We start from the raw sequence: 12,652 nt of genomic DNA, 5'->3' as shown, positions 1-12,652 counted from the left end.
CGTTTCTTCAATCTAAGAAGTTATTCTTCATATCTATGAGAAAGCTTTGCGCATATTCATCCGAACTTGATATATCTATCGCCTTCGACTTAGCGAGACCATACCAAATGATATCTGTCGAAAATCAGGGGTGGATAATGACGAACTTGTTTCAATTCACGATGTTATCTTTACAATAGATGAAATGATCTGCTAAGACCAAGAAGGCAAAGTATAAACTTTTCAATATCCATGGTCATACTTATTCAATTAGAATCTGCTCGGAATCTATCCACGATCAACTATCCTCGAATCGAGACTTGGTGCCCAAAGCCAGATACCAGCAACACTATCTTAAAACCATTCCACCATTCGCACATACAACCTGTCCAGTACACCATTGACTATCACTCGTACACAACATACCCACAATCCCCGCAATCTCAGAAGTGTAAGCCGGTCTACCTCCCGCATTTGGCGCATCATCTACCAAATCCTGATCATCCACATCCGGCCTGATCTTACTTCCAGGAGTACTTTCAATCCAAGGTTTCAGCTCCTTCTTGAACCCCGCAGTGGTACCTGCCCACATATCTGTCTTCACTGGACCTGGATTAATGGAGTTTACCGTTGCGCGATCATGCAATTCGCGTGCCCAGGTTCGTGTCATGGCATCTACAGCTGCTTTGGTACCGCCATAGACCGTTTGGCCCCAGAAACCCTCTGAACTAGAGACGGAACCGAGATTGATGATGCGGCCGGATCTATCGTTGGGAAGATAGTCTAGTGCGGCTTGTAAAAGAAGAAGGGGACCAAGCACGTTGATCTTGTATTGCCAGTTGAAGTCATCGATTGTGATGTCTGGGATGGGTGTGTTTTTAGATACACCTGCATTGTTTACCAGGATATCGATTTGGAACTTTCCGGAGGGGTCTGAGAAATGGGATTTAGTATTGCTGATGATGGTTTCTGCGCCGGATTTCTCAGATACATCAGCTTGGACGATGAAAGTTTTAATGCTGTGTTTTTCTTCGAGCTTCTTGGAGAGCTCGCTGGTGAGAGTAGCGGAGGAATTGGATGTATAGTTTAGGACAAGGTTGGCGCCTTTTGATGCGAGGTTTTCGGCAATTGCTGCTCCGATCCCTGGGGTTTTGTTAGTTGGTGTTGGTTTTATAGGATGTATAACTTTATGGGTAGGAGTGGAAAGAAGGCTTGGGGAACATAGAGAAAGATTTGTAGAATAGAAATGACAACAAGCAATTGACTCACCTCTAGAAGCACCAGTAATGATGGCAAGTTTGCCCTCTAAGGGTCTATTTGAAGCCATTGCGTAGTTTTTGATGTGATATGAATTTCTCGAGCAGTTTTGTTTTATATCACAGATATAGAAGTGATGATTGCACTTTTGTCTTTTGATTACTGGATCGCTTGATCAATCAACGAGGAAATAAAACGAATAAACAACAGCAAAAAGGAAACGTCTACTCAGCCTTTATATATGTGTAACAAATAGTCCCAACTTCACTCCATTGACTACCTAACCTATTCACCTTCCTCATACCCCCACCATACATCACTTGAGCATTCTATGGTGGGGTTATACATAATTGTCGGCATAGAAATCCCCGGGGTCCATTTATCATTTCCTTAGTTCTTATCGGTTAAGCGCACCAGTTACGTGTGGTTGGAGAGGAAGCTTTGCATTACACCATACACCAATTGTTGACCTGTCAAACCGAGCTCTAAACAACCAACCAGCTATCCCACTCAAATCCCTCACAGTCCTCCGTTGAAAAGAGCAAAATTGGAAGAAAGGCCGTCGCATTAATAAATATGGATATTAGACTATTACGATCCTCGGATATTCCGCATGTTCAACATGCCAATATCACCAATCTTCCCGAAAAGTTCGTCATTCCCCTCCCTCTCTTCCCTCTACCCCTCCAAACTAACCCCCCTCTAGCTACTTCATGAAATACTACCTCTACCATGCCCTCTCCTGGCCACAACTCTCCTTCGTCGCAGTCGACGTTTCGCGTCCCCAGAAAACCCCCTACGATTACCCCCGCATCGTCGGCTACGTCCTTGCGAAAATGGAAGAAGATCCTGCGGATGGCGTGCAACATGGTCACATTACTAGTCTGAGTGTTATGCGCACCCATCGTCGTCTTGGTATTGCGGAGAAATTAATGAGACAGAGTCGTATGGTCTCTCTTTTCCTTGTCCTACTCATTCTCATCCCTTCTCATCTCCATTCCTTACCCACGGGGAATTGGTCTTCACATCAAGACTATGAATTTCCACAATAAAAACACAAAAACATAAAAGCTAACCATATCAATCCAATAGAAAAAGCAATGGTCGAAACCTTCTCCGCCCAGTACGTATCCCTCCACGTCCGTGTCTCCAATCAAGCCGCACTCCGTCTCTATCGCGACACACTCGGATTCCAGACCGAGAAAATCGAAGCAAAGTACTACGCCGACGGTGAAGATGCCTATTCGATGAACTTGGACCTATCGTATATACGCGAGCAGATACTAGATGAGGAGGATGGAGATGAGGGAGAGCCTGTCGGGAGCGCAGGAAGCGCAAAGGACGCGAAGGCGATTGAGGAGGGGAAGGATGGCGAGGCGGGCGAAAAAAAGAGGAAGGTTAAGGTTGGGAGGGGACTGGGGGTAGGAGAGTTGGTGGAGAAAAATGAGGCGTTGCCTATTAGGGAGGGGAAGTGAGATAGATGGGTGGAAATATTTTGCGATTCCTTGTTTCAAGGAGACGGAATGAATGAGGGTTATTAAATGGATCTGTATGGGATGCTAGGAGGACTGCATATATTCCTGGAGTCTAAAAGTCATTTTCATCATGCTGGTTTGTGGTGGCTTTATAGATGGTATGATATCATATCTAGGAAAGGTGCTGCTCTTGTGGAAACATGAATGCAGTTTGCATACCTAGTGTATCATGGATGCCCGAGGGGGAGGGAGTAATCTTCTCTCAAGTAAGATTACTTTTACAGTCTATATATAGATCATATGGATTGAGAATCAAAAATACTCGATATTTGGCATCTCCTTGTTTCTTTGAATTGTAAATCAACTTGGCTTGTGAAAGATCAAAAATATAGAATAGCTTGATCCTTGAGTCCTAGTATGCCTTTGCTAAGCTTCTAACATAGCTATATCGGAAAATGATATCACGAGAATGCTTTACGCATCTATATTCTATATTTCATACATAAGTTTCCCACTCAATCCATCGCAAAACGCAAAGCGCCAAAATCCATTTTCCTATAAAATCACAGTACTGCTACACTATCATCACACCACATCATGACGAGAAACAGAGATTTCCGTTGGTTTGAAAAACTAAGTATTTGTTTAACAGAATAAGAAACTAGAACTACAAAGATACCCCATCACCAGTGCCAAGTTCTCCTGAAATAGGCAGTGCTGGGTCAGCGGGTAGTATGGGGTCGGGTTTGGCGACCTCGAGAGATTCGTTTGGTGGGGTAGCTGCGTTGATGGGAGGGTTTGCTTCGATTGGGGGATTGGTTGGAGGGTTGTTTGATGGGGGTGGGATTGGATCGGTGGGTGGGTTCACAGCTATATCTGTGGGTGGAGCTGCTTCGACTGGAGGATTTACCTCGTCATTTTGAGAAGGTATTTCTTCGGCGGGAGGAGGAGTCGTTTCCACTGTTGCTGGGTTTGCGGGATCTATGGGTATTGTTGGGTCGGTAGGGGGGTTTGGCTCAGCAGGAGGAAGTGGTTCGGCGGGAGGGTTTGGATTTGCGGGTGGTAATGGATCCGTGGGAGGGTTTGGCTCGGCGGGAGTAGCTGGCTCCGGAGCTGGAGGCTGTGGTGGGGGAGGAACAACGTCCTCAGGTTTTTGGAGGCCGATATCATTTACTGGCTTTGGGGTATCAGATGGAAGTGGAGGCACTGAACACACTTTCGGATCTTTCGCAAACTCTGGACCTTTGTAGATTGGGTTTGGGTCTTCTCCCAATATACTCTGTGATTTAATCAAGACTGGAATTACAGCTCCTGTCTTTAAGGGGAATGTTCTATGGCCGATAACTCGTAAGATAGTGTTGATAGCTCCGGAATGGGAACTGAGTGAAATGAAAGTACTATTATCATTCGTGAATAGATCATCCAGGAGAGCTTTGAATCTTCTATTCTCTGTCTCGTGAGTTTCTGAGTAATTGGCGCGCCAATAAGGATCTTCTTCTGGGAAATTGGATTCAAATTTCCAAGTAGGGGCGAGAGCGTGGATATAAGTTTTCGAGCGGCGTCGATCGCAAGTATGAGAGGAGATACCTTCACGGAGAAGTTCTTTGATAATGGGGGTGAATGGAGGGGAGGTGGGCGGAAGTGGTAGATTGCTGAATGTAAGGGAACATGTTTCGAGACAACGTGTCAGGGGTGAGACGTAATAGGACTGTGGTGGGGATGCCTTTTGTGTAGTGATTAGTTTCTCCCAGAAATCGTTGGCCACCAGAGCTTGGGCAACACCAGTGGGAGCAAGATGAGCATCGGCCCAGGTTGAATTTTCATCTCCATCCAAGTGAGAGTAGTAACACTATGGAGGTCAGTAAGAATCGCATATTGAGGGTCAGATAGAACATACGTCCCATGCTTCTTTTCCAACCTCAGTCTCTTTTATATTATGATAACCTTCTCCATGACGCCCCACTTCAAACTGTCAGTTGCATATCATGTGATGACAGTAGTGATCTTGAATACATACAGTAAAGAACTTTATACTGAACATTCTTGGGAGTTTGATTGTTGAGTTTCACAACATGATTCTCAAATCTTTCCCATTGAGTCTTCTGCCTCTCCGGGTCAAATTCTGCATCCGTATCATACACACGATCTTTTAACCCAAAGTTCGACTCCTGAGTAGATAGTTATATTAGTCTAATATCCGACAACGTGATTGTAAATTCTCTTACAGTGTAATTGAAGGTCTCCGAATTTGTATTCTGATCATCTTGTAGAAAATATCCTACTACATTTCTGAACTCCATATGTCTAGTTTTTGGTTGTACTTTGTTATTCATCATGTATAATGGAGTCAGAAAAAGTGTAGCTAAAAATAAGCAAGGTCTAGAGTTTTGATTGTTAGCTGAGTTTAACAATTCTCCGTAAAATAAGATGCAGATTAACACAAGCAAAATATGGTAGTAAAAAAGAAGTACTTGGGTAGACAATCGAACATAAATAAAGAAACCCAAATCCAACTTACACAATCAAAGATGCTCTCCAAAAACCTGTTCGTCGATAAGCATATTGGTATGCATTAGCAATACTGCTTGCGCCCGACCTTTCATTCGACCGATGACCCAATAAAGACTCCTGGTCCTCCATATCTTACACCTTCACTAACGCCGGCTTCAAAATTCACAACCATCCAAAATCCCAATCCTAAAGTAAAAACGAACACCAAAATAACATGATATGGAATCTTCAGACCAAAGATAGTATCGGCGACAATAAGAAAAAAAGGGGCTCTTAATGCTTTGAGTGAAAATTGAGTTTTGAAGGGAAAAAAGTACGCAACCAAAGTCTAATGAGCATCACGTGTCCAAGGAATGAATAGAGGACTGGTTTCATATTGAATACAATTTGATTGGTCTAAGCTCGGTGTTTCAGAGTTGTCAGGAGGCGTTGGGATGAATGTTCTGGAACGGGGAAGGATCACTTCTAGGCGCGTTGGTATTTTGTACGCAACCACCACCAGTGCACCACGGCAGGAGATTATTGTTGATGCCTAAGGCTATCAGGCTATCAAAGCTATATTGACGCCGTTTTATGATCATCGAGCGGAAACTAATAAAGCGGCGGTAACTAGCCACAAAGTCAATGCCCAAACTCCCGAGGTCGTGATTTCAATTCCAATCGTGATCCAGAACGCCACAATGTTAAAGTTGGAGAATCAGGTCCGTGTATGATGTCACTCTAGGATAAATCTGGTTGTGAATGCAAAAGTTGTGGGGAAATTAGCTCAGAGCTTCTTTTTTGGAAAAGCAAGCAAGCAACGAGGCAATTTGAAGCAAAGCTTGCAAGTGGAGTGAAGAGTGGAACTCAATGAGGGAGAGCTCGGGGGGGAATCAGATCTAGAACAGCTAAGGTACATCGTACATTGTACAGAGAGGGAGAGAGGGACGGGAACAGGAACAGGAACAGGTATGAAGGATACGTAGTCTAGTGGTAGTGTCTGGGCCGGGACGACGAGTTTGTGGTTTCACGAGAGATTATTGGTGGCGTCGAAGATGTGAGTTATTTGTTTTGGGAAAGCAAGTACGCTCGATCAATTGAAAAGCATTTGGGTTACGAGATATATACTTGTATTGGATGTATACTTCTACTACCTAGGTAAGGTATAGATACTTCGATTGGATATATGCTTCTACTTGATCGATACTTTCATTGGATACATGCTTCTCTTGGATGCATACGAGCACTTTCGACTACTTTGTACTTTCCTGTCTAACAAATAAACCAAAGGTACACACATACCATGGTAGGTATCGATCGGTATACTCATTGAAAGTAACAAGTATACTGTCTCGACGGTGTACTTGGTACTCTACATGAGCTACTGGCATGTGTACTCTCTCGAGTCTTCACATCACATCCACAATCAATCTAGATTCTACATAGATGATTTGCAATTTATTAAAAAGCTCCACCTCGAAATCCCATGCCTTTGTTAACCCAGAAAAAGTGATTTCCCGATCATTCTCATATTTTCCACCTGTTTGCTACTCCACAATCATGCCAACCTCTCACAAACCCAGTCTTCACCTGCCTTGGAACTTTCCATGACGTGCCTTCCCAACTTTATCCGTAATGGCTTTAGCTTCCATTCACCCCGCTACATAAGTCTATTCTTTGTCCCTCCCTTCTCTCACATTTCTCCTCTACTCATCAATACAAACAAACAAAACAATCTCATCAACTCTCAATCATCAAGAACCTTTAATTAATCTTTTCAATCAATTACATCATGTCTCTTCACTGTACGTATTCATGCTCGGGAAGTCTTAATGGGAGATGGATGGGAGTGGAACTGGCGATGCTGGAGCATTGTGAGAGAGCTTTGGAATTGACATATTGAGCTTGGGATTGGTCCCATTTACACTTCCCAAGTTGAAATGTCAATGGAATGTCCTCAAAATGCATCCTCACAATGCATTATCTTGCCATCACCACCTTCTTCCATCTAGCTCCCGTTTTTCTTTCAATTCCCCTCTACCCCATCAATTAGCTGCCACTAACGTATGCTTCCAATAGACCTCCCACCAGTCAAGCCATCGGCTATTGCCCTCGGTACCATCTTCAACCACGCTGCATCCCTTGCTGTCCTCGGCCCAGTCTTCGGCGAAACCTACCACAGAGCTCAAGCTGCCAACTCCAAGGAGGAGTTTGTTAAGTCAAAGGAGGCTGCTTCCGCCGCTGCTGCATGGGGAACTTCCCTTGTCGGTAGCGCTGTCCAATCATATGGTGTTGGTGCTTTGATCAATGCTACCGGTACTCTCTCATACAAGGGTGCTGCATACTTGGGATCTTTGATCTTCATGGCTTCATCTGCTCCATCTGTACGTTATCCATTTAGAAACATTTACATCAAGAATAATCTGCTAACAATCTCCTCAGTTCATTGCACAAGTCACCACTGAGAAGCGACCACTCGACACTGTTGCCGTTGGAGCTCTCGCCCGCGTCTTCGAGACTGTCGGTCTCTCTCTCTTCCTCACCTGGTGGGGAACCCACACCAACCCATTCGAGTAAATGTATTACGCTTTAATATTGGGTATGATCGTTGGGAAGGATTAACGGAATGGGGTTATGGTATGGGAAGGAAATGACGTTCGGATTGGAGTATTCCGTTTCGTCTGTGTATTATCTCGACTCTGAATCAATTCACTTTTATGACTTTATGATTTAATCGTCATTAATTGCACAGCTTTATTAGGCAGAATATGAATTTCTTTCAAACAAGGGCTTTTTTTCTTTTCGGGTGAACTATGCGTGGTCTTTATATGCGTGTTATTTCCTTTTTGGAATCTGAAGTGTTTTCTGTGTTTCATTTCGAGACTCGGAATCTTCGACTTGGTATATTGGATTGAATATACTAATAAAATTGTCAAGGTAGATGGTATCAACAAGTCATCCCAGTGATGAACCTTACCACAATCTCCCCACTGTCACCGCGCAGCTCGCTCATAGGCTCACCACCTTGAGACTTTTCCAAATATATTCCCAAATTTCCTATCTTCTGTCACATACGACCATAGACTGAAGAGAATTGGGCCATCTCTATGTTCTATTGCTACTGTCGCTGTCCCGAATCCAAATTTCCAATTTTAGTAAAACGTCTTTTTGGTTTTTTTTGCTTCTAAAGTTCTTTGTTTTGAAGTATACAAAATTTGGTACGTTTTCGTACTGTTTTTAGTTTTCCTCGGAAAGTCTAACTGTATACCTAGAAGTATACCTAGAAGTATACCTAGAATATGGAAAATGCTAGGGCTCAAGGGTACAAACCCGTTCTAGATTAGAGTATTGGTGATGATGTACTTACTCTATTTACTAGAAACCGTTAGTACCTCTAGATGATATTTCTACAGAGTATCTTTGTCTACGATATACTGAGTTACTTTGTATACTGCCCAGGATACCTCGCTTGTATATAAGTATCAATCTGAGTTGATAGATCCAGAAGATATTTCAACCTCCAAGACCAAAGCAGCCTTTATTGTAATCGATCAGATTACTGTCACAACCAAGAATACTGTATAGGTAAGGGTATCTCGTGTATTGAAAATACTAAGCTAATAAGGAGAAACGTGGGGTAAGTGTAGTTTAATAGCGAGGTTGGATTGAGAAGATTACCCTTGCACCTATTATCGAAATCGAGGCCTAGCTCTCTCGGTCCGAAAACAGTTCTGACCCACCTGCAGCACTTAAAATCCCCAGCCACACTGACCAATTGTGTCGTACCAACAGTTGGTACCTGACTATCCATCGTAACACTATTCAATTTCTACGAAGTAAAAACCGTTGCTAGGAAGTCAGACTGTCACTGCTTACAACCCTTGTCGAACATTAACTGTTCTGAGAAAACAATCATGCATTTCAATCTTCACTTTGCAAAGCTAATACGAGTATACAGTATCGAGTTCTGAGAATTCAGAGATGAGCAATACTGGCGGTCAATTATTCGAAAGATGCGACAAACGGATTACTATGATATCCTGCCCTACATATCAATATCTGCTTCAGTTCAAGCGGTGCCTATCAACCCGAGAGTAAAACAGCACGCACCATTTGTGGAAGACTGCTTATCCCACTTTCATATCGCTTCCGCCGACTACAAGCGAATGCGACGAGAGGGGTGTGCGATTCGGGTTACATCGTCACAAAATCAATACTATGATCTCAAGCGAGATTACTTCTTATATCATATAATCTCTACGCTCGCATACTCTTTTTCCTTTTCAGTCTTCTTCAAAGTACACACACATTGCATCGCAACAGTCTTTCCGCCGTATCAATTTCGTTCAATATCTGCATTTTCATTCTCTACGCCTGTGATATTATACATCTTCATTCCTCAACATCTGTCATTCGTTTCAAGTTCACAATGGTCGCAACTGCTCGTACCGCGCTACTTAGTTCCCTCGTTAGCATTGTCGCTGCGCAATCGGTCAATCTCTTCATCCCAGAATATGGACAAGACGATGTTGTCGCTCAGATTGTCGGTGAGGTATGGATGGAGAATTTCTCCGAGCAGCATGTTTATCATACCCAAGCGGTTGTGCTGATGATCTTCATATAGAATGCCGAAGCAACGACATACCTCATTGCATGCGCTCCTGCAGTCTACACAACCGTAGCCTGTATCCACCGTAACGGACCTGGTCGTGATGGAGGACCTCCTAACTGCGACGGTCCTGCATCTTATAATGTTGTTGATTTGAACAGATGCTTTCTTACTGCAGGAGCAACTGTGGTTGAGGGACCATCCACCGTCGTTTTCATAAAACCTGGCGACGATAGCCAAACATGGAATTGTGCGGCTGATGGCACGGTATCTGCTGTCTGGTAGGAATCCAAGGACCCTAGGACAACGATGACAGCTAATTGACGTCTATTTAGCACACACAATTATAGAACGAATATATACACCGAGACGATGACGGGAGCTGACTATACGTTCATTCCAGTTCCTTTGACTACTGGTCTAGTCGTCAATGGTGTCGTACCGACCTCGATTATCCAACCTGCTCAAGCAAGCACGACAAGCATTGTATACAGTACATCTTCTAGCCCGAGCAGCCTCCCGTCATCTTCAACATCAATACACACGATAAGCAGCTTACCGACCATTACGCCAATTGCTACAATACGCACAAGTATAACCACCAGGACCACCTCAAGCATCGAACAGCAGAGCAATAGTAGTAGCGCAAGATCAAGCAGCTTTGGAGCCGGAAGTGTCAGCTCAATCAGTGGAAATAATACCGCGACCTCAACGACAGTCCCAGCCGCTACAGGCGTTTCCAACACAACTAGTCCTACCCCTATCGTTTCCCAAATAAGCAACGGCGCGTCGGCTTTTGGTTGGTGGAAAATGGGTTCTGCCGTTGTAGCGGTCTTGGCTGGTATAGCTATGCTTTGATCCGGTCGAGCTTGGTAACGCACAATAACGATATACTTGTCTTTTACGCCTTCGATGATGGTTTTAATGTTAATCAGGTCCTTCTATTGACACAGGGATCCAGATGTAATATTTGGTAACTGTGATCTCTAGCCTATATATATAATTCTATGTATATGTTATTTAAACTTTCTCTTAGAAATTGTAATGATTCGGCTGCAATGGCTGTATCGCACCTATACATCACATCGTACAGTTTCCCTGAGCGCATATTCGAACAGTCGAGATATGGAAAGCGTCATACGGATAAGCTTCGCGATAGGGAACAAGGCAACAAACAGAGTATTTGGGGCGAATGATGGTTGTCAAAGAACAGTCTTCTGAAACTCCTATTACGAGAATTCTATTTCCATATGTTTGGCCTCCAAAATACAAAATACAAAAATCCATGAATTAGTATTCAGTAATTGTGTTGTTGGTACTAATAAGGCCTTAGCCTAGAATTTCTATTATCCGTGTTCGGAAATAGTTTCATTGGAGTGTAGAGTAGAGTAATAAGAAATAGCTACATCGGAAATCGAACAAAGTATTTTCGGCTGGTGTTGCGCTTGAATATAGAGAAGTAGATTATAGATATATTTAAAGGATCTGCTGATACATACGACCATAGACTGAAGAGAATTGGGCATCCCGTCCGCTCTGCCATACACAAGCTTCAGATCGGTGGATTGGTAGTTGGGTGGGTGACCACCAGCGAATCCCCACTGTTGTATGTTTTTGTAGTTTTGTTTTTGGTGTTTGCCTCTCTTGCTCGTTGGGTTTTTGTGTTGCGAGGGCACTCTGGTTGGTGGGTGTATTCAGGTAGGTAGGTGTTTATTTTTGGAGATTTGGATTGCGGGGGCGGAATGGGGTGCGGAAGGGGAGGGAGTTGATTTATTAGAGTAGAGTGGAGAGGAGGGAAGAGAGGAGGGAAGAGAGGAGGTGGTGATTTTTCGATGGTGATTAGCTACCTAGGTAGGTAATGAGTGCTAGGGAAGACTGTTTTTTGCGGGTGACTTTTGGTTGTTTGTTATTCTCGATGCGTGTTGTTTCCTTGTTTTTTTTTTAAAAAAAAAGGGAAAAGAAAAGAAAAATAAAGATACATGAATGTACTAGTAAGGTGGTGTGTTTTATGTTGGTGGTATAAGGCAGAGAAGAATATTTCTGGGGAGAAAGGGGGTGGGAAGGAAATAACAGAGAATGCGGTCCCGGAACTACAAATACGAGTATGTATACGTAAACACGAATGTTTATGTTTATGTTGATGCTTACGTTTGGCGGTGGAGATGAAGATTGAGATGAAGATTGAGATGAAGATTGAGATGAAGATTGAGATTCAAAGTCAGGAGGATCTGGGTCTCGGAGAAAAAATCGATCGAGTGGTAGATTTCTGATGAGTAGGTAGTGATAAATCACAAGGCAGTGCTTGCATTCTTGGGAACAACTGGCTACCTACTACTTATTACAGCTATTGCTAAACTCATGATTTACGTCGTTTTGTGGTGGAGAAATGAGGGGTTCGCTAGGATTTATTATATGTGCTTTTATGTTATGCTTGGGTTTGCTACCTAGTTAGTTGGTTGGGAGTTGGGAAGGATATGCATGTTGGGAAGGGTATGTTGGGTATGTATATGGAGATGCTGGGTTTTTGTGGAAGTTTGTTTCTGTTTAGCTTGGTTGATGCGTAGGAGGGTGTGATTTGTATTTATTTGTGTATGGTTTAATTGGATTGAGATGGGTTGGTTGATGAAGGCGAGGTGAGGTGAGGTGGGATGTGCTGATTTGGTTCTTGATATTTGTTTGTAGGGGAAGTCATAAGGTATGAATTTTTCTGCGATTGTATTCTATATAGCTAATGCTCCAGAAATACAATCTTGCATATAAATGAAGCACATCATGTTCTACAAGACAACAAAAGATGGTCACTCACGTCTTATGTCCTATTCTCTGCTCGCTTACCTCTGGA

General features: G+C 43.2%; 5 protein-coding genes across 5 annotated transcripts; 3 read left to right on the top strand and 2 right to left on the bottom strand.

Annotated features, from left to right (window-relative positions):
* Positions 1-328: 328 nt before the first annotated feature.
* EAE98_003888 (uncharacterized protein) lies at positions 329-1,306 on the bottom strand (the record flags this gene model as incomplete). The annotated part of the gene is made up of 2 exons (XM_038951508.1): positions 329-1,122; positions 1,249-1,306. The coding sequence occupies 2 exons, from the start codon at positions 1,304-1,306 to the stop codon at positions 329-331; spliced, it is 852 nt and encodes a 283-aa protein (XP_038811981.1).
* Positions 1,307-1,812: 506 nt separating this feature from the next.
* EAE98_003887 (uncharacterized protein) lies at positions 1,813-2,711 on the top strand (the record flags this gene model as incomplete). Its single annotated transcript, XM_038951507.1, has 3 exons — positions 1,813-1,886; positions 1,943-2,181; positions 2,329-2,711. The coding sequence occupies 3 exons, from the start codon at positions 1,813-1,815 to the stop codon at positions 2,709-2,711; spliced, it is 696 nt and encodes a 231-aa protein (XP_038811980.1).
* Positions 2,712-3,378: 667 nt separating this feature from the next.
* Positions 3,379-5,351, bottom strand: EAE98_003886 (uncharacterized protein; the record flags this gene model as incomplete). Its single annotated transcript, XM_038951506.1, has 5 exons — positions 3,379-4,560; positions 4,609-4,673; positions 4,729-4,879; positions 4,937-5,090; positions 5,230-5,351. The coding sequence occupies 5 exons, from the start codon at positions 5,349-5,351 to the stop codon at positions 3,379-3,381; spliced, it is 1,674 nt and encodes a 557-aa protein (XP_038811979.1).
* A 1,642-nt stretch (positions 5,352-6,993) lies between these two features.
* Positions 6,994-7,778, top strand: EAE98_003885 (uncharacterized protein; the record flags this gene model as incomplete). Its single annotated transcript, XM_038951505.1, has 3 exons — positions 6,994-7,006; positions 7,281-7,585; positions 7,644-7,778. 3 exons carry the CDS (start codon positions 6,994-6,996, stop codon positions 7,776-7,778), a joined length of 453 nt encoding a protein of 150 aa, XP_038811978.1.
* A 1,852-nt stretch (positions 7,779-9,630) lies between these two features.
* EAE98_003884 (uncharacterized protein) lies at positions 9,631-10,668 on the top strand (the record flags this gene model as incomplete). Its single annotated transcript, XM_038951504.1, has 3 exons — positions 9,631-9,753; positions 9,826-10,091; positions 10,146-10,668. The coding sequence occupies 3 exons, from the start codon at positions 9,631-9,633 to the stop codon at positions 10,666-10,668; spliced, it is 912 nt and encodes a 303-aa protein (XP_038811977.1).
* Between the last annotated feature and the right edge of the window lie 1,984 nt (positions 10,669-12,652).

This window comes from Botrytis deweyae (genome assembly GCF_014898535.1).
Source record: "Botrytis deweyae strain B1 chromosome Unknown BDEW_007, whole genome shotgun sequence".
Classification (NCBI taxonomy): domain Eukaryota; kingdom Fungi; phylum Ascomycota; class Leotiomycetes; order Helotiales; family Sclerotiniaceae; genus Botrytis; species Botrytis deweyae.
This window is presented reverse-complemented; position numbering and strand designations above follow the sequence as displayed.